Raw genomic sequence first — 21582 nt, forward strand, 5'->3', positions numbered from 1 at the left:
TGACCAACCATCACCTTCCTGCTTTCTATCTACTTACTTGTCTGAGCTAGAGGGAGAGAACCATTGGGCAGCTGCCAGTGGGGTGTCTCACCCTTCCAGCTGAAAATGTGAAAGGATTCTGGAAAGTTTCTTAGTTCTGCAGTAGATGTCTATAGGGAGGTTAACTTCAAATAGGGATACTTCAGCATTGACAATAGCTATCAGAACATCCTGCCAGTGTCTTTTGGTATCAGAATCAAAAGCAGGATATGAGCTAGAAATATCATGGGTCTGAAATTATGTGGCATTTTTCCTGTTTTTATGGAACTAACTGAAGTGTTCAGAGATTCGTAGCCTGCTAGAGATTTGCCTTTTTGTTTCTGTGACCATTCCACAAATGGCCCCTTTCTATTCCTTTGGTGTGTTCATAGCGGTAACTATTCACACAGGTGAAGCAAGTCATAAATATGTCACCTACACTGTAGGGGCAGGGCTAAATCTAGGGATCTGAGGGGTATCTATCCAGACTTGATTAATTTTTTTTTCCTTCTCATTCTACACTGTAGAAATTTAGAAAGTCAATAGCAATTTCATAATTATAATAGCTAAAATTTTATTTGACTTTATTGTTTCCATGTTTTTTCACTTGAAAGGTCTGATGAGACCTTTTTGTCCTTTTTATCCAGGAGTCTGAGGGCTCCTGTCATCAGTATGTAGGCCACATATTACTGTTTCTATCTCAGAGCCAAGAGATAGGTCACAGAGCTAATAAGTGGAGAAGCAGGACCTTGAAACCGGGCCTTCTGATTCCAAAACTTTTATTTTTTGGAATATCACTATTGTCCCCCTATACAAATGACTTAAAAATAATTTCTGGAGCTGATTTGAAGTGGTTAGTCTCTTTTGTGAAACAGCAGTCCTAGATACAGTATTATTTGGCAAGTCACTGAGTGTTCTGTAGGGGAATGGAATGACCTTATGACTCATCTTTATGAACCCTGTAGGTAGACCTGCACTCACCATTGATGGAATGATCACAAGAAAACTGTTCCTGTCACTACTACTATTCTAACTAGGAGAACTCCCAGGGTGGCTGGCTTTTTTTTTTAATTGCTAAATCACTGACTCTTGACAACCTTTCCTTTGATTGATAAAATTAACACAATTATAAATCATACAAGCCAGTTATAAAAATGAAAATTGCATTTTGTCAGTAAGTAGCTACAATTATTCCCCACCCCCTTATCCAGTTTCATTTTCTGCAGTCTCAGTTATCCATGGTTAACCATGGTCCAGAAATAGTAAATGGAAAATTCCAGAAGTAAACAGTAAGTTTTAAATTGCACTCCATTCTGAGTAGTATGATAAAATCTTGCTCTGTCTTGCCTGTGAATCAATCATACCTGTATATGCTACCTGTCTGTTAATCACTCAGTAGCCATCTCTGTTATCAGATTAACTATCATGGTATTGCATACTGTTTTCAGGTAACCCTTATTTTACTTGACAATGCCCCAAAGCACAAAAGTAGTGATGCTGATAGTTTTATAGGCTATTGTTATAATTCTATTTCATTGGTAGTTACAGTTACTAATCTCTTATTAGGCTTAATTTATTAACTAAACTTTCACAGACATGTTGTAGGAAGAAGCTTAGTATATATAGGGTTCTCTCCCATCTGTGGTTTCAGGCATCCCTGGGGGTCTGTTCCAAGACCCCCAGGGACGAGGGGGCACTACTATTCTGGGAAGTGAAACGCATTCTCAAGATAGCTAATGGTGATAGAGCACATACTGTGCGCCATACTCTGTTATAGTTTATATGAATTGTCTTGTGTTTATGATGTCAGTGCTATTAACTCCAAATTGCTTGTGATGCCTACTTCACTCCCCCAGCTCCTGTATCTAGGGCTTAGGCTGTGGCATTTACTTCTCTGGCTGTATCCTCAATGGACTGCTCTGAGCCTTACTTTTCCCACACTCAGGATGGTCAGGTGTTCACTTACTAGCTATTGAGCCCCTCCTTTGCACTAAGCATCTTAGGTCTCATTCTAGAGCCCCTCTGATGGTTCCACCCACTTGCAGGAGCTCCGCACCTGGGAGGAGGAGCTAACACGGGCTGCGCTTCAGCAGAAGAACCAGGAAGAGCTGCTGAGGCGTCGAGAACAAGAGCTGGCTGAGCGGGAGATTGACATCCTGGAACGGGAGCTCAACATTATCATCCACCAGCTGTGCCAGGAGAAGCCCCGTGTGAAGAAACGTAAGGGCAAGTTCAGGAAGAGCCGGCTGAAGCTGAAGGATGGGAACCGAATCAGCCTCCCTTCCGGTCAGTGGCCAGAGGCAGGAACTGGAAGCAAGATCAAGAGCTGGTATGGTAGGGGGATTTGTAGGAGCTGGCTGAGCATGAAAACACAAGATCCTGAGTCAAGTGGGCCATTCTGTTCAGTGAAAGACTGGCTTACTGAAAATCTACCCACTCCAGGGAAATCAGTGTTAGTGAATGCAGAATTTGAAGTGAAGTAGACTGGCAGGGCCTGGGCTGCTTAAAGCATAGTCCTCACTGTAGGAGGAGCTGAAGAAGAGGGTGGGTGATTCTAGGGTGTGTGTATGAGATAAGAGAAATCTTGACTCTGAAAAACAGTTCATCGCAAGATTTCTTTAAATAATTAGTTCTCTGAGTGAAGTTGAGACTAGGCTTAAGCTAGGCATGACAATGCAAACCATCGCTCAGAGGAGGAGGCCAAGGCAAGAAGATTGCAAGTCCGAGGCCAGCCTAGGCTACTAGCAAGACACTGTCTTAACACCCTTCCCCCCCGCGAAAAAAAAAAAACAAAACACAAAACCAAAATGAATTTTCATGGTAAAATTTACACATAGCCTTTCAGAAATGCATTGGCTAAATAAAGGTACATTTGTGGTACTATACCCTTGGGGAAAATGCAAAGAAATGTAAAACTATGAATTAGAATCTTTTGGTATATAATGTACCCATGTAGGAAGATGAGTGCTTATATAAATGTTTTTATAAATGAAAACGTTCTTTGTGTTCTGAGTCTACATTGGCCCAGGAAGCAAGCATATTAGAAGTGTAAGGAACCAAGGAAAATGGCATAGTAAGAGCAGTTGTGAATAATATTAAGCCTTAGGATAGTGGCTTAGGCACAGACAAGAAAATTCATTCTCCATTGACATAAAGAAAATGGTTTCTTTGCTGCATATTTCTTTTTGATTAGCATGGTATCTTTAAGCACCTCTTGAGGATCTGGCCTGTGCCAGGATATTGCTGTGTGTTGGGGATGCAGATATAAATGCTGTAGTTCCCACCTTTGGGGATATCACAGTCTAGTGGGGAGATCTACATGCAAATAAGCAGCTGTTTATTATGCTTCTTTGATAGGTGAGGAGACTGAAACCCAGAAATACAATTTTACTTTCTTTATGCTATACCATAACTGCCTTTGGAATGTGTCAGAATTGGGGCCACTTGCCCTGTCTCCCTTGGATCCCTAGGTTCCCACCATACGCCATTTTTTGATACCCTGCTCTGCCTGCACTTAAGGAGAAGCATCAGTTTTGGTCCCTAAAGAGAAGCATCAGTTTTGGTCCCTAAAGAGAAGGCGTGCACTAATGCATCACATGCAGCCACAAATTTTAAGTTAATTTCTTATAATAATCGACAAACTCTTGTGAGCTAAAAAGCTGGTTTTCCTATGTATTCGCTCCACCTATACATATTAAATAGAGAGCTTTGTGAAAACTAATGACATTCACTCAGTGAATTTTCCATCATTTCATACATCCATCTTGCTACATCTGTTTCGGAAAAAGAGGTAATTCTGAAAGACAGTGCTTCCCAGGTAAACAGTTCTTTTCAGGAAACTGGGCCTTCCCCTCAGTCCTGCCAGGAGATAGCATATTTTATAAATGAATTTGATGATGGGATAGACTTAATGCATGCAATTGTGTTTGTCCTTCCCCAAGCAGATTTCCAGCACAAGTTCACGGTGCAGGCCTCCCCCACCATGGATAAAAGGAAGAGTCTTATCAACAGCCGCTCCAGCCCTCCTGCAAGCCCTACCATCATTCCTCGCCTTCGAGCCATCCAGTGTGAGACAGTTTCCCAAATTAGTTAGGGGCAGAACACACGAGGGGCACTTGTCCTTTGCTCAATCCAGCTACCAGCTGATTCTGGCTTGCTCCATCCATAACTTCTGCCTCCCCTCCTCAACAGTGTATATATACATGCATACATTGCATATGTACACAAACCCTTACCCTCCCCGTCTCGCTCTTAACTTTACTGCTGCCTCCCTCACTTTTTATTATTGGCTAACTATCAGCACCGGGGTTTGTGGGTACTGAAGGATCTTTAGTGAATTACAAAGCAATTTGGAAACTGCTGTGCAGCGTAGACACAGGTTGGTACCTGGGCCTGGGACCTAGCACACTCTCTGCCCTATTTGTTTTTCTTTTGTCCATGCTTCCCAAGCAAGGACTCGTCCAAAGAAAATCCTAAGAAGACTTGCCAAATATTCTGTAGTGGGCCAAGCCTAGATCAATTGTATTTTTGCTATAATCTCTGTCTTAAAAATATATGTATACATAATATGTATATGTGTGATATGTATATGTGTGCATGTATGAATGAATTAATTTCCCTATTTGAAGATACATTTCATTTAAAAGTCCTGGATTTCTGGCCTTCCTTGAAAAATCAAATAGTGGGTTCCTTTCTCATGTGGCCACAGTTGGCTGGAGCTGATAGCAGCTTCTTCCACGTGCTGCATAGTTTGCTTCTGTCCCCTACCTCCCTGTTTTTTGATGACTGGCTCACTTCACTCGTTTCTGATATAAGGCCCCCAAGGCCATTGGGTCTCGGCTGTTGCTCTAAGGTATCAGTGTCAGAAGACTGTTCCTCCCTCTTGTCTGTTGTATTTCTCTAGGCCTGTTCCTTTCCCTCTCCTTCTCCTGACTTCCTTCTCCATATTCCCGAACTCTCCATTTTCTTCTTTTATCCCCCTTTCCTTCTAAAAGTTCTATTCACCCACTTTTTCTTACCCCTTGTCTTTTTTTTTTTTTTCCTACCAACCTCTTCATTCTCCCACCAACCAATTCCACCCAGCAAAACAAGTTCCTTAAGTCAAATCTGTTTGGAACTCAGGTATCTGGCTGGCCTGAGCTCCAGCTTTACATTTTTACATTGGACTTGTGAAAATTTAGGAAGTTTTTCCCATTTTTAGTGCTTTGTCAAAGTACTATCCTGGAAAGGTCCACTTGGGCATAGTTTCTGATGAGATCTAACTTCCCTACAGCTACCAGTGTGTGGGTATGTAGTTAGAGGGGTATGAATGGTATGTATATGTGTGTGCGTGATGAGGGGGGTGTGGTGTGCATGTGTATGTGTGGGGGGGTGGGTGTGTGGTGTGCGCATCTGCTGGAGTAAACACTAGTTTTGGAGGGTCCATCTCCATTTTCTGGATCTTATCCAACCTTTGTTATCCACAGTGACACCAGGTGAAAGCAGCAAAACCTGGGGCCGGAGCTCTGTCATTCCAAAAGAGGAAGGGGAGGAGGAAGAAAAGAGAGCCCCAAAGAAGAAGGGACGAACATGGGGGCCAGGGACACTTGGACAGAAGGAGCTTGCCTCAGGAGATGAAGGGTAAGAGCCAAATGACGTGAAATTCTCTCTTTAAGATGGATGCACCATTTAAAAATATGATAGAAGTACCTTTTTCTCTATTGCATGTTTCAGTGCTACCTGAGAAATTATAAGTTTCTTTGTCTTTACAGTAGAGTTTTCTAATCTCTCAGTTCTGAAGTTCCAAGCTCTTAGGACCATAATTGTCAAGCTTCTCCTATAAAGGGCCAGAAGATAAATATTTTAGGCTTTGTAATACATACAAATTTAAAGTGACAGAGAAGTACAAAAGCAGCATAGACTTTGGGTAATACATAAATAAATGAGCATGGCTATGTTCCCTTCAAATCTCATGAAAACAAATGGTGGGCAGGATTTAACCCACCAGTGTGGTTTGCTGCCCCCTGCAGTTCTACTCAGAGTAACAAGTAGCCCAAACATTAAGGAAATGCAGAAAGCTCTGTCTGAGTGTTTTACTTATACTGTGTTCTTCCCCTTAAAACATCTGTTCAGAGGAAAGCAAAGCCAAAGCAAGGAAGGTAACAGAAGACTCATCCTGAAGCAGAGGCAGGTAGAGAACTCAGCCCTGGTAGTGCAGTGGAATATAACTGCAGGACCACTAAAACTTCTTTCAGAACTCATGCCATGGACATGTGTGAGTGCTCACAAAGCCTGGGGGCCTTGGTGTCTTGAGTGTGCTGTATATTCATTTATGGACTTAAGGCCTAGGAGGCAATTCTCCCCTGCACCCTGGGTTCTTCATAGGCCAAGCACTTGTCATGCAATAGTGAAAAGTTTAGATGTTGACACCAGACCGCCTGGGTGTGAAACCCACCTCCATCATGCCTAGCTATGTGAGCTTGTGTTTTCTCATCTATAGAATGAGGATAATAGGAATACCCAGCTAATGGAGTTGATGTGAGAATTAACTAAGTTTATCTGTGTAAGGTAAATAGATGATTAGCTGGCTCGTACCATTTGTAAATATTAGTCAGGATGATTCTTCCTGATGGTTTACACTTTTTATTCTTGGTGTTAGACTCTAATGTAACATTTCCTGATTTTCTAAGTGTCAGAATAACCAACAGTCCCCTTAATCTTTTTTAGTGACTTCCCAAAGACCTTCTAAGATAGGCTCATATGGGTTCCCTGAACCTCTAACTGGCTTTGGTAATCTTTTGAATACATGTTCAAAAATCTCTTTTCCTATGTCAGGTCTGAGCTCAAAGTGAAAATAACAGTTTGATTCAGAAAGGATTGACTCTCTAAAGCCAGGCTTCAGAAATCACTAGATACCTTTGAGTAGAAAATTTAGACATCTAGAACAAGCTACCTATGCTATGCATAAATTCAGCACTCTAATCCTTGGGAAACAGCAGATTGCTCTATTCCACCAAGTTCTGTAGGAGCAAGAGCTTTCCAATTTATCCTTTGTGTACTGCGCCTAGAGTATGGTCTGAGAAACTTGGTCACCCTCTATCTCCTGACATTTCTGACATTATTGTAATTCCAAATAGAGTTAACCAGGCTGACTCTGGGTTCCAGTAATTTCTATGGTTCTGGATCATTTACAGATATTTTTGTAGAAAATTAACTTTATTTCACATTATAAAATTTTGACTTTGTATTTTTTTCCTTCTTAAATAGATTTGTCCTCATAAACTTTTGAAGAAATTAAAAAAAAATGTACCTTAGGGCTGGCAGAGTGGCTCAAGTGGTAGAGCACCTGCCTAGCAAGCATGAGGCCCTGAGTTCAAACCCCAGTGCTGCCAAAAAGGGGGAGGGAGGTAAAAATATGTGCCTTATATTATCATGATTATCAGTTCCTACTGAAGAAATGAAAGAATATTTTGTTCAGTCTTCAGTAAAGGTCTCTTTGCCATCAGAACTTTTTAAACTCTGCTATATGACAGATTATATATTGCAATTATATTCTATTGTAATCCCCATTGACTAGAGAAAATAACGCAATGGCATAAAGTTGTCTTGAACTCAGTAATATTAAATGAATTTTCATCTTCATCCTTTTAACAAACATTACATATCTGTAGGAAACACACACACTTGTCTATAGACATCCTAAATGTCTTTGTATTCACATTCCCCTTGCAGTTACTCCATAACTGGACTGAACCTTTGTCCCACAGACTGGGAGGGCTTGGGCCTGAAGCAGCTCAAACAGGGCCATCTTGTTGAGGTCCTTTCCTGACTGGACAAGGGGAGGGTGGCTGGTCATATAGGCTAGTCCAGCCTTGTTTGTTGGGGTGTGGGAGAGGCTGAGCTGGCTGTGCTCTGCCCTGTGTACTACTAATTCTCTTTACTCATTAAAGATCCCCTCAGAAACGGGAAAAAGCTAATGGCTTAAGTACCCCATCAGAATCTCCACATTTCCATTTGGGGTGAGTCCAACTTCACCCATTCACCAGCTGTAATGGGAGCAATCACTTTCCATTTCCTTGTTCTCATGCCCCATAGAATCAAGCCTCAGCACTGCAAGGGCCAAGCTGACTTTTTGTTTTTTTTTTTTGTTTTTAAAGAGCAGTACCATCGTGCACCTTGGGAAAATTTCTGTGTAATCTGTCTCTTGACTACTCCAATTGTTGGGATACTATTGGCACCCTTAGTGTTAGGGAGAAAGCACTTGGCTATTTATCCTTCAGTCTTGAACACTGGTTTTGACTTTACTAATCTGTATAACCTTTGATCCAGAGATTAGAGCTGGAATTGATGTTATGGTTACCATTTGGAAGTCGCAGGCTGTGAGTTTAACAGCATGCTTCTCTCTGACTCTGTATTTTAGTTGAAACCAGTAGAGACTGATATTTCTGATAGCATTTGAAACAGAGTTCTGAGATCAGGGAGAAAGCCGGTTCTTCTCTCTCCCTCAGGTGGCCTGGGTGTTTGGGGGAGTGGGCTTTAGTTGAACAGGTCTTTAGCATTAAAAAGTAGAGCCAGGGCTGGTGGAGTGGCTCAAGTGGTAGCGTGTGAGGCCCTGAGTAAAAAAAAAAAAAAAAAATTCCAACTCTGATTATAATCCTGGATCCTCCAGTGCCACCAGATAGCACACAGATTCCTCAGTGTTCCCTTTTACTGTCCTTTAGGAAAAAGGCCCAGGCTTCCTGGCCTTTGATACCTCCTTCATGTAAGGGGGTTGATGGGGGACCCAGTCGTATCCTTGGAGAATTACCAGCTTATCAAATGAACTGATTGCAGGGATTTGAAAGTGAGCTGCTGTCCTCTTTCTGTGCCCAGACAAGTGAGGGCTGCATATACTGTAATGTACTACCCACATAGGTCTGTCCCAGCGTGCACTGGATTGGTACAGCCTTGTTGGTTGGTTGGTTGTTTTGAAAAGTGGATGGCTTTGAAAGTTGCTTAAGCATGTCAAACAAAAGTTGGGAAGGAGAAATTGAGAAATGATGTGAGTGGATGGCCCGGGCCATTTCTGCTGGTTCATTTACCCCATGCTTGCCTTGTGTTGCAGGTGTTTGCATCACGGTACTTCTAATGTCGTGAATGTTATTACATTCAGTGTTTGTGTGGATTGGCTGTCTTTCTTTAAGAATGGCTCAGGCAGGACCTCCACCAGCTGGGCAGCTTTCTGTTTGCTTGCCAACCTGCCCACCAGATCTTTCCACAGTTTCACAGCATGTGAGGGGCTGGATCATACCACTGCTTTTCTTTCCCTAGAGCATGTGCACTTCTGTTTGTGAGTAGATGTGCTTAGTAAGAGCTGTTACCCGTACCCCAAGGCTCTTCAGTCTGATCAAACAGATAAGGGGGACATATTCCATAGGCCCTTGGAGGCTTGAGTAAGAGAAATAGCCAGTTCTGATGCTCTCTTCATTTCTTCTTCTTCAGCCTCAAGTCCCTGGTAGATGGATACAAACAGTGGTCATCCAGTGCCCCCAACCTGGGGAAGGGCCCAAGGAGTAGTCCAGCTTTGCCAGGGTTCACCAGCCTTATGGAGATGGGTAAGCTCTTGTCTTGGTTCTCTCCCTGTTCCCTCAGGACTTCATGGACAAGTTTCCAGGATTATTTAAGGACCCCTGGTACTATTCATAGGATTTGTTTCATCTTTTACTTGACCCCCCCATCCACCCACTCTATCCTTCCTTAGTCTGTTCTACTCCCATTCCATTGAGTCTTCCCAAATCACAGTTGCATTCTATTATGCCATGGAGCCTACCCTTGGCTTCCTACTCCAAGGGGCCAGTAATAGTCTCCTTAGGGCAGTACAAAAGGATAAGTAAGACCTTGAATCAGACATATATGAAGTCTGTTTCTTCAAGTATTAATGGGGGGAGTTCATAAAGTAGAAGATGGTGATACAAGACACTGTAGTCCTCTTCCCAGGAAGCTTTCCAGTATTGCCCTCTGATTAATTAAGGGTGGGTAAGTTCTTCTCAGGTTTTCTCTTTCAGTAGTCTTATCTTTGTGGACTTCCAAGGTCATAGTAAGTCAGTCTGTGGAGTACTTTGAACTTCACCCATGTTGGTGAATGATTCTAATCATTTGTGAAGATCACTCTTAAGACAAGTTGCTAGGTTATCACTCTAGAAATCCAAAGGCCCTTCCAACTTTAAGGTATAAAAACATTAGGAATGTTTCTGTTCTGGCCAGTGTTCTACAAACTCATACTGTACTTTGTATAAAGGGCTCCTGTGGACTTGAGAGTGTAGCCCAGTGGTAGAGTACTTGCTTAGCATGCATGAGGTCCTGAGTTCAGTTCCAAGTATCACACAAAAAAGGGTGTCCCTATGAAAGAAGTAGCAAATTAGCAGATCTGCAAATAGAAAAATGGGCTCTGGAATATAGATTGATTTCCTCGTGATGGTCACAGTTGAATAGAGGTGGGTAAGGGGAGGAGGGACGATATGGCTCTGTTGGTTCAATGTCCAGTTACATGTTCTGCCCATTAGTCTATTAGGTCATTTCATTCCAGACACTGAATTAGGAGGCCTGGGTTTGGGGAAAAGGATCAGATTCTTATTCTTGCTTATTTCTTCCCTATTTCCCTTCCTCTCTTCTCATCTTCACAGAGGATGAGGACAGTGAAGGCTCAAGGAGTGGAGAGGGTCGCCTTCAGCATTCACCCAACCAGTCCTACCTCTGTATCCCATTTCCTCGTGGAGAGGATGGGGATGACCCCTCCAGTGATGGAGTCCATGAGGAGCCCACCCCAGTCAACTCAGCCACCAGTACCCCTCAGCTGACGCCAACGAACAGCCTCAAGCGTGGTAGTACCCACCACCGCCGCTGTGAGGTGGCTTTGCTTGGCTGTGGGGCTGTTTTGGCAGCCACAGGCTTAGGGTTTGACTTGCTGGAAGCTGGCAAGTGTCAGCTGCTTCCCCCAGAGGAGCCTGAGCCACCCGCCCGGGAAGAGAAGAAAAGACGCGAGGGTCTTTTTCAGAGGGCCGGCCGGCCTCGTCGGAGCACCAGCCCTCCCTCCCGAAAGCTCTTCAAGAAGGAAGAGCCCATGCTGCTGTTGGGAGACCCCTCCACCTCCCTGACGCTGCTCTCTCTCTCCTCCATCTCTGAATGCAACTCCACACGCTCCCTGCTGCGCTCTGACAGTGATGAGATTGTGGTATATGAGATGCCAGTCAGCCCAGTTGAGGCCCCACCCCTGCCCCCATGCACCCACAACCCCCTAGTCAATGTCCGTGTGGAGCGCTTCAAGCGAGACCCTAACCAATCCTTGACTCCCACCCATGTCACCCTCACGGCCCCCGCACAACCAAGTGGTCACCGGCGGACTCCTTCTGATGGGGCCCTTAAGCCAGTGGCTGTCCAGACCAGCAGGAGCCCCTCCAGCAATGGGTTGACCCCTAGTCCTGGAGCAGGTGAGTCTCTTCCTCTTCCTCATTTCTATTTCCTTCTTTTGTGACTCCTAGAGATTGGAAATGTTTTGTAGGTGCCTCATTTCCTTTTTTGACTTCTGGGTATGAGTAAGCCCCATTCCTTCTCTTACTCAGCCAAGCAGGTCACGCTGAGCTGGACTCAGGGATGTGGCCAGAGCTGGCTGATTTCTCTCTATTTTGTGCCTTAGAGGGTCTTCCCCGGAGTAATCTGGGTTCTAGGAAGAAGCAGACTGGGCTCCAGTGGGAACTAGGGTAGGGCAGGAGTCTAGCTTCTGGTTATTTCCTGAGGATACTGCAGCTATTGGGAAGGAATGCTGCACTGCACCTGGAAGGGATGTTTTCTGCCACGTAGCTGGGCTCATGCCTCCCATTATCACATTAGTTCAGACACACTCATAAGGTAAGCTTCTGCCCATTCATCATGCTCTCCAACACGCATCTCTGACTCACACCTCTTCAGACCTGGAGAAGTGTCCAGGCAAATTATATCCATGTGCACATTCTTGGCTTCTGCATCTGACATCAGAGACTCTATGGCATACTCTCAGCCTAAGACTTTCCTGCCACCATCCCTAGCTCCCTAGAGGACTAAGTCTGGCTTGGAAACAGCCTTTAGTCCAGTGAGAGAAAGGGAGATAAAAGTGCCAGGGACTATTGTATTTTACCATTCTCTTGGCCATCCCTCCCATAGATTTGTTATACTCAGGCATGTAACCTCTTTGGCAACAGAAACTATATTCCTCACCTTTAGACTTCTGCTTCTTAGCTCTGTTCCTGTCATGTCATTATTAAATGGATGAACAAATGAATGATGGACATTCCCTTAAGTCAGGGGTCAGCAAACTGTTTTGAGAAAGGGCCAGATGGTAAATAATTACACTTTGTGGGTCATACTGTTTCTGTAGTAACTGCACAGCTATGTTGCTGTAGTTGGAAAATAGCCACTAAGTGTATCCACAATATGTTCCAATAAAACACAAATGGCTAGCTTGTGGGTCTTTTGCCAATGTCTTCCTTAAGTTATTTCATTACAGATATGACACCCCTCCCTATGTTACTGTACTGGGCACGGGGACCTAGACCTTCTAGTTCACTATTGCATCTCCAGTGCCTTCTGGCACACTGCATGGCACATAGTAGGTACTTGGTAAATGTTTGTTAATTCATGTTTCCCTGAGTACATAGGAATATAGTAGAATGGGGTAGAAACAGTGTATAGCTGACCTGGAAATATGGTACCATCATCTGATGCCCCTCCTTTTATTTCCCTGACCAGGAATGTTGAAAACCCCCAGTCCCAGCCGAGACCCAGGTGAATTTCCCCGTCTCCCTGACCCCAATGTGGTCTTTCCCCCAACTCCAAGGCGTTGGAACACACAGCAGGACTCTACATTGGAGAGACCTAAGACTCTGGAGTTTCTGCCTCGGCCACGACCTTCTGCCAATCGGCAACGTCTGGACCCTTGGTGGTTTGTGTCCCCAAGCCATGCCCGCAGCGCCTCCCCAGCCAACAGCTCCAGCACAGAGACACCCAGCAACCTGGACTCCTGCTTTGCTAGCAGCAGCAGCACTGTGGAAGAGCGTTCTGGACTCCCAGCCCTGCTCCCATTTCAGGCGGGACCACTGCCCCCTGCTGAACGGACGCTTCTTGATCTGGACGCAGAGGGGCAGAGCCAGGACAACACTGTACCTCTGTGCAGAGCTGAACTGAACACACACAGACCTACCCCTTATGAGATCCAGCAGGAGTTCTGGTCTTAGCATGAGAAGGGTGAGGGGTGGGCAAGGGGGAGGCCAGAGGAGATGGAGGGAGCTGGCTGGCACAGCCCTTTCTCAGAGTTGGGCCTCCTGGGATCCAGCCCTACTTCTTGCACTGAAAATGCACTTTGAAGATAGAAGGGATGGAAACAGGGCCACTTCAGAGAGTCTCCTGCCCTGCAGGGCTTTTCTACCCATGTCCACTGGAGGGGCTATGGCCATCAGCTCTGGCTGTGTAAGGGAGGGAGGGTGCATGCATGTCCCCCACCCTCCATTCTTCCTAACCTTTAGGGTGACCCTGCAGAGTCACTCAGCCAAATCTGTCTGTTGCTCCTTCTCAGCCAGAGCTTTCCTGGTATTCCTTTGTTAGCCCCGAGTTCCACCTTCCTACACACCAGTATTGGATGATCTGTGATTCATTTTGCTCCTCTTTCACCTTCTCCAGCACCCATGAATTGGAGTCTTGTTTGGTGTAAGATATGAGCTATCCCATGTCCTAAGTCCTTTCTTGCCAGCTGGAAGACTGAGGGCAAGGTGGCCATGTGTGGGGCATAGTGATTGATAGAGCTGGCACTACCTCCCTGCACTTCCACATGCCCCACCTATTTACTTGAGCCCAAAGGTGGTAAGGAGAACTAGCTTCATGGAAATGGAAGGGAGGGAGTTAGGAAAAGTGCAGTCAAGTTGTCATGAGTTGGGTAATGAAGTCTGTTCTTACTTTGTTTTGTTTTGTTTTGTTTGAGATATACTCAGTGAAGGGCAGAAACCAGCACTCATTAAAGGCCCCCCATCTATCTGCTTGGGGTCAGGACATGGTCACACCAGGTTCTGATCCAAACATACTCATCCCAGGACCAGCTTGGGGGACTCACTGGTGCCAGTTCTAAGTCAAACAGTTCCTGTGTTTGTCTCTTTTGTTGTGAATGTTTATGTGTTATTCCCTCCCCTTGGTCTTCTTTCCACTTCCTGGAATCAGTGGGCTTTAGGTCATGTGTTTGATTAGGAGATATCTTTGCAATATACCAGAATAGCATAATGGGATGGGTCCTGTACCTGAGGGTTAGAACTGTGAGGGATTCCTTCTCTGCCAGGCCATTCATTTTGTTGACGCCCTTGAAGTAAAATGGAGCCATTGTTAGTACCTTATGTAAATGGATGTAGTAATATGATGCTGTTTATAAGGTGCTCAGCAAGCCACTAATGTACAGTAGCCTTGAAGTCCTAAGCACTGGACACTGATCGTACCAGTCTTTGTGCACAGATAGCCCTTGTGCTGGCCTCTGCACGATGAGCTAGGTAGGAACGACAACAGAGACAGTTGCTGACTTGTCTGGTATTTGTTTCCTGAACTTAAATGTTGAGCTTTGTCTAAAACCTTTTCACATATTTCTTCACTGTCCACTTACTCTGAGGGCTCCTGTGTTGTGTGTGAACCATGATCTTCATGTGGCAATAATAGCTTGTTTGGGAGTACAATCCTCAGATCATGCTCCTCTTCACCCAAGACTGTGCTGCTCCATGGTCCTTTAGCATGGTATTCCATTCTGTGGTGATGTTAGAGGTGAATCTGCAGTTCCTCATGCTTGCTGCCTGGATGCCTGAAGGGGAGAGGTACAGCTGGCATAAGTGATGAATTTGGGCAATGCTCTTTTCCCTGTAACTGTGATAGAAGTCCTGTCCTGGGAAAAATTAAAGAGGTAACCTTGGTCATCACACTGTTCTTTGCTTTATGAGTCCATTTGCTCTTTGGCTCAAGGGTTCCAACAAGCCTTGGACTGGTGGTATTGCCCAGGGTTTTGTTATTGCATCTCATCTTATCTCTCATCTCTGGTTCAGTGAAGTCAGAAAGTAAGTGATTGATTACTTTTGTCCTGATGTTCCTACCTCCTCTGCTAGGAGAGGGAAAAAACGTGAATTCTCTCAGCAGTTCTAATCAACCCAGTGAGGAGACTTCATTCTTGATGGGGGGAAGAACAAATATTCTGTTCTGTGCTCTTTGTCTGGGCCTTCCAAAACCCATGTCCCTAAGCCAGAAACACATCTGACTCTACTAAATGGCGCTCAGGTAGGCTGCAGCCTATAGTGTAGTCTATAGCATAGAGCTATGCTGGCTTTAAATTCTGCTCTGTGACACGAGACAGAGATTTTTCCTTTGCTCATTCTTTCCTTTTTGCTGTTTTGTTAGGTTGCAGCCATCTTTCTTGGCAAGATGTAGTGCAATGGATGCAGTGTAAACTGCATGACAGCTACCTGCCATTGAGTGAGAGGTTGAATACAGTTTCTACTCATCTGCCCTGTGGAAAGACCAGGAAGGGTCCTTCCTAAGGAAATAATTGTACCTGAGAGAAGCAAAAGCAGGGTTATTATAACGATGCTACAATTAGCATGCTTGAAGGTAGAGGAATTGGCATCTCTCATTTCCTCTAAGCCTGGGCTCCCATGGGCCCCTGCCTGCTACACTCTGTGGAACATGGCTGGAGGTAGGATAAAGATCAAGAAAGTAGTAGTTTCTGTGGCTTGCTCTGTGGTCATGGTTAGGAGCAGACCCAGAAGCTGTAGATAAAACCACTTGAGCAGCAGTAGCCACCCTTCCTTTTCCCTTTCTTTTCCTTTTCTCAAAGAGATGGTTCTTCTGCAGTTAGCAGGTAGTCCCTATGTGGAAGATGATGATAGGAACAGATACAGCTCTCTGCTTCATCGTCGTTGGGTCCTTCAGCTCTTTACTACTGTGTTTATATTTGATTATCTTTTCTTTATCCCCTTGGGGATCTAGGCTGCTGTCAGGAGCTAAATAGATGCTACAGCTATTCTAATGCTTTTTTTTTTTTTTGCCATTTTTGATTGTTGCTTTGAACTTGGCATCCTATGGCTAGGGATGTAGCTTAGTGATAGAGCACCTGCCTAGCAAGCACAAAGCTCTGAGTTCAAACCCGAGTACTGAAGAAAAAAAAAACACATATTCATTCATGTGTGTGTGTGTGTGTGTGTGTGTGTGTGTGTGTAAGCAATGAACTTGGCATCCTTTCGCATTGCCAGGGTCTGTTAATCATGATAATTACAATGTCTTACAACTCAGAATAGGGCTAACTTTTCTCCCTGACCTTTATAAAATGATAACATTTTCTTCCTGCATTTAATGCCCTACCTGGTACAGGAGGGAAAATGCTTAAAGATGAAGATGTAAGCAAAGAGAAATTAAAAGGCTATTTGAACTGATTGCTAAGTTGGACCACTGGACTCAGAGACTGAACAAGTTAGCTCTGTTCCCCCATCTGCTTTGGCTATGTGACCTTAGGCTTGTCTCTTAGCCCCTCTCAGATTTCTTTCCTTTTGAAGACCTTGTCACATGCTTCCCCTTACAAGGGCAATAGGAGTGTGTATCACAGGTCAATGAAACACTGTGGCTCCCTGCCAGCTCCAAGAGGAAGGTTCCGCCATCTCTGCAGGATGAATATGCTGAAGCTGACATTGTGGTTCTCCCCACCTTTGCCTCAGGGGATCTTGCTTTTGTTTCATCTGGAAGAGAAGTGATTTCATCTGGAAGAGAAGTGATTTAGAGTGTCTTAGCATGACTAATGGGCACCATGGCCAGACACATGCCTCTGACCATGTAATGTAGCACTTGGTATTGACAAGCATCCTTTCCTAATTCTCCCACTTAACCTGGCAGGCCAACCATCTTCACCATTTCTTACAAAGGAAGATAGAGGAGATGAGAGGTTGGTGGCAGATTCAGAGGGACAGTTGGCTGTCTCTGCTTTCTTAGGGTCATTCCCAGGGTCATATTTAGTAAGAGCCTGGAATCAGGCCAATCCCTGGAAGAATGTTTGGGAAAGGGTCCCATTTCCCATGGGACATCGTGTGTCATAGTATGGGGCTCCTCACAAAGCCCCTTTCCCCTCAGGCCATTGTTGCTCAGGGACACAAGACACCCCCAGGATGTCTAGACCTGACCTTTGGTCAATGCTTTTGTCTCCAAAGTCCCCATATTTAATGACCCTCCTATCCCTGTGCAAAGACTGGACATTCCTAACTGGTCAAGCTCACTTTTTTTTTTTTTTTTTTTTTTTTAGTGCGAGGTCCTCAAACATGCTAGGCAAGAGCTCTACCACTGTTAAGCTCACTTTTAGCAGAGTAGAGGTACTGAAGGCTGGTGGGTTGCAAATGGAACACCTCAGGGTTGAAATGTCCATCCATCCAGCAGCCCCCACCCCCATGAATACAAAACCTTAACATTTTCATCTTGTGTTTATTTGAGCCTGTGCCTTTGGGTCAGGTGTATGAGAGATGGCCCAGGCAGATAATATAGAAATACTCCTCACCCCTAGAAGGACTAAGGGAAGAAAAAGCAGGTCCTGCCATTTGTATAGTGCCAGACTTATCCTGAGGGTTTAGCCAGATTGTGGACTTGGAGCAGAGGTGAGAGCGGCCCTCGGTGCATTGTGGTCATAAGTAAATGGGGTGGCAAGAACCTAGTCATTTGAGCTGTCTACTAACTTGCAAATGTCTCCCCTCCTCTGAACCTCAGAAGCCCAGCTGAACAGGGGGTGATGCTGCCTTCTCCATCTGAAGCCTCTAACTTTAAAATGTAAGATCCTATAAAATGTATAATCCTAGCCAGGTATAGTGGTGTGGGCCTGGAGACCCAGACTCTCAGGAGGCTGAAGCAGGAAAATCGCTTGATCCCAGGAGTTTGGGGCCTGCCTGGGCAACATAGCCAGGACTCCCCCATCTTTTCAGATGTATGGTTTTGGAGCCCCAAGTCCAGCACTGATAAATCTCACCTTGCTAGATTATGTCTTTTGGTGGAGAAAAGCATGTGTGTATGTTTGCTTGTAGGTCAAAAACCGGTGAATATCTGCTATTTCATATGGTTCAACTTAATGTATCACTTGCCCCCTCTCCTTGGCTTGACTTAAGATGACTTCTTACCAAGATTTGGTTATTGTTGGCAACACTTTCCCAAATACCTCTCTGAGTTCAGGCAAGTCACTGTTTTCCTAGATCCTAATTAATAAAAAGCTCTACAAGTAAAAGGAAGACCCACTGCTGCTTCCAGGGAAATCTCAGTCTGGACTTTTCCCTGGCATTGCTGCCTGGGTGCTCACTACTTCATGTGCCAGTGTTGGAAGGCAGCAGCTAGGAGTGGAACTTGTGGCTCAGTAAGGCTAATTAATAGGTGCCTGACTAGCCTGACCCAGCCCTGGGCTTTTGGTTAGTTCTTCAGGCCAGGTGAGTCTCACTGGCTTTCTAGGGCCATTTCTAAGTATATTCAGTTCTTCCTGGTGAGATATTGACAGGCCCCAGTCCCTGCTTTGACCATTTCCGGTATAAGCCCTAGAATCACCCTGGCTTCCCTAGGCTGCTTAGGGAGCCCTGGCATTGGCTTTTTGGAATGTTGGGTTCTCTTCCTGAGCTTAAGCCTATAGAATTGTTCCTTCCTGATTCTTATTGCTTGTGGGTCCTTATGTCCCCTACATGGAGCCTGCTTTGGGCCTTGAGCTGGAAAGAGAAGAGGCACAGGGCTTGGTTGGTTACCAGACTGGGGAGCTTTTTCACACTTCTGTTTCCCTGATCCATCTTCCCTCCTGACTGGTCTGACCTGCTCTCCCTGCAATGCAAGCGAGTTTTACTGGATTGATTGGCAGGTGTGGACATAACAACTAGATGGGTGTATCACAATGAGATATCAGAATCTAGTTCCAGCAGTTCAAAGTCAGGACTTTCCTGCTGGGATGTGTGCGGTGGGGATCCTAGAACTCTGAACTCAGAGTCAGAATGGCTATAAGAGAAGTCCTGGCAAGCAGAGTCCTCATAAGTATGATGTTATTTGCTCTGCCCTCACTAAAGACCAAAGCCAGTTTGAGAAATAATATGTGGCCCCCATTCCTGAGCTCTTTCATACCTAGACACCTGCTTAGACAGAACCTGACTTGACTTAAAATTTTGATACTGTGTTCATCATGGATTTTTTTCATTAACTTGATTTTTTTTAGAATACTGCTTTGAATATGATTTACCCCTTGAATACTGAGGTTTGTTTCTTCTTTTTGTTTTTTATGTTTCCTTCAATTTTTCACACAAGGCAAGTGCTTTACTCACCTCATCCTGGTACCCAACCTCCCTGGACTTAGGCATCATTGTGAAGTAACTTTTCTTTTCTAGTTGCCCTTCCCCTCCAGTCCTGAGGGAGGCAGGCACTCTGGGAGTCTTCACATTTACAAAGGAATGTATTGATTTACACCAGTGAAATACCTACTTTTTAACTTTGGACCTGTAACTGGAGATGATTTTTCCTGGGTGTTCTCTGGCTGCTTTTCAAGCTCTCTCAATCTCTGAGGCCACTTTCTGGGTACATATGTGAAGTGTTTGAGGCTAGCTTTGACTACAGAGTGAAACCCCGTCTCAGAAAACCAAATATACCCAAACAAGCAAACAAATAAGAAAACCCTTTGAATTCCAGGTGATGCAAATAAACCATTCATTCTCTTTCCCAGATCTCAGAAGGGACCAAAGAATGGAGACTTTTCTACTTCCTCCTGCATCCAGCACTGCGCTCTCTAACCTTGGGCCTCACATTCCCCTCCACTTTGCCCCCCACATCCCCTGCCAGTATCATTTTCACTGCCATTACTATTCTCCACTGTCTTTATTTCACTTGCATCATTTATTCTACCTCCAGTTCCACAAGTCACACTCCCTATGCCTCTTTTCTACATTACTGTCAGAGTGAGGCATGGGTTAGTTCTGGCCTAGAAATGGAGACTAGTAATAAGAAACCATTAAATTTCTTGCACACAGGAAGTGATGTCCTAGGGATTCATGTGTACATATTTATGACTCCTGGGAGTCAATATAATAATCCTGGGAGTTGGATATTATCCACATACACATTGGATATTATACACACACAAGGATGTGTAAATTGAGGCTCAGGTGGTTATATAACTTGCCTGGGGTCACATAGCTTGGAAGTGAGGTGCCAATCTGCTTGATTTCAAGGTGGGCATTTTTTCTTCTGAGCACATTTCTAGGCCACTGTTGAGAAGTCCCAAGATGAAATTGGCACAACTTAGGCCCACTAGGTTTTGAGATCACCCTTGTCCGAGGAATTGTGTCCCTTGGCTCATGTGTCATCTTCCTTTGAGACTGATTTCAACCTCCCCAGAGCTCAGCAACTTCTCCATTGCTGGCTGCTTTCTCCTTTACCATTTTTTCTCCATGAAGAATCTTCAGGGATTCATACAACACAGGGTTGTGCCCATTCTATAGCTGTCCTCCTAGCATGACGGCAGACTCTGAGCCTCTCCATTTTCAGCTCACAGTTGCCCCATATTACTCCTTGTTACAGCTTCATCCATCCCACTTTTTTCCTAGTCTCTTGAGCTTGGAAGCCTCATTATAGGTCGGGTCTCCTCTTCAAGGAATCGGGCCTTTTTGCCACATTGAGCCACATGCCCTTGGTACTCAGCTGTAGCAAAGCAGGGAGGGAGTTAATTCACTAACTTCTCTACTTCCCTTCACTCTCTATCCTGCATATTTGCCCACCATATACACACAACATACATTAGTCTATCGTTTAGAAGATTTTAAGGAAAGGAGTGGAGATAGCTTTTACTTAGATCACAGAAAAGCTTTCTTTGGGATTTTCCTCCCCTTAGGACCTTTGAGTCTAGGAGAAGTGAAAGTTCACATATGTGTTTGTCTTGATCCTCTGAAATTAGCTACTGTTTTTCAGCCTTAGACCTTCTCTGCACCAGTGTCTTGTCTGTGTGTCTTGACTCTGTGTCCTTGGACTCCCATTTTGCTTTGAGATTAAAGTTACTGTATGTTGCCAACAATATTTAAAGATGGAAAAGTCCTGAAGAAAACTGATCAGGTTCTTTCCTTTGGCTTTTTCTTTTTTTTTTTTTTTTCCTTTCAAGGTACTGTAAATTGTTAACTAGGGATGCCAAGCAGGCTTGGTTCGATGGCTAAACCTCTTACTGTATTACAGTGTAATGCTGATCTCAGCCTGGTCTCAACACCAGAGCACACAGAGACTTGAATAAAACTGCTATAATGATTACTTCTGGCTTGTCATGGTCTTTTGCAAACTTGCACTTCCCACCTTTTCTTTTTCTTTAAACCAGATGTCCAAGTAACTACATTATTCCCAGGGCATTTTTATATATAGGAAAAATTACACAGAGACAATGGATGAAAAACCCCCAAACTCATTTCAGGAGTCTTGTGAAAGATTCTGCTGAGCAGCACCTACCCAGATGGCCATATTTTCCTACAGGTCCTAGAGCCACTTGTGAGTGTGTGCTAGCTCCAAGTCCCTACTGTTATCTACTCTGAC

General features: G+C 44.5%; 1 protein-coding gene and 1 non-coding gene across 2 annotated transcripts in view; both read left to right on the forward strand.

The window, feature by feature from the left end:
- The window catches only part of Map3k9 (mitogen-activated protein kinase kinase kinase 9), a 72775-nt gene extending 51469 nt beyond the window's left edge, over nucleotides 1-21306 (forward strand). The window contains 7 exon segments of the mRNA XM_020185597.2: nucleotides 2064-2304; nucleotides 3963-4085; nucleotides 5484-5637; nucleotides 7947-8015; nucleotides 9478-9590; nucleotides 10659-11462; nucleotides 12757-21306. Coding sequence (XP_020041186.2) covers nucleotides 2064-2304; nucleotides 3963-4085; nucleotides 5484-5637; nucleotides 7947-8015; nucleotides 9478-9590; nucleotides 10659-11462; nucleotides 12757-13241 — 1989 coding nt within the window. The 3' untranslated portion in view covers nucleotides 13242-21306.
- On the forward strand, nucleotides 7316-7388 carry Trnaa-agc (transfer RNA alanine (anticodon AGC)). Its single transcript has one exon. It is a non-coding gene; the product is annotated as a tRNA-Ala (tRNA).
- Nucleotides 21307-21582: the final 276 nt, after the last annotated feature.

This window comes from Castor canadensis, chromosome 3, assembly GCF_047511655.1.
Source record: "Castor canadensis chromosome 3, mCasCan1.hap1v2, whole genome shotgun sequence".
Lineage (NCBI taxonomy): Eukaryota > Metazoa > Chordata > Mammalia > Rodentia > Castoridae > Castor > Castor canadensis.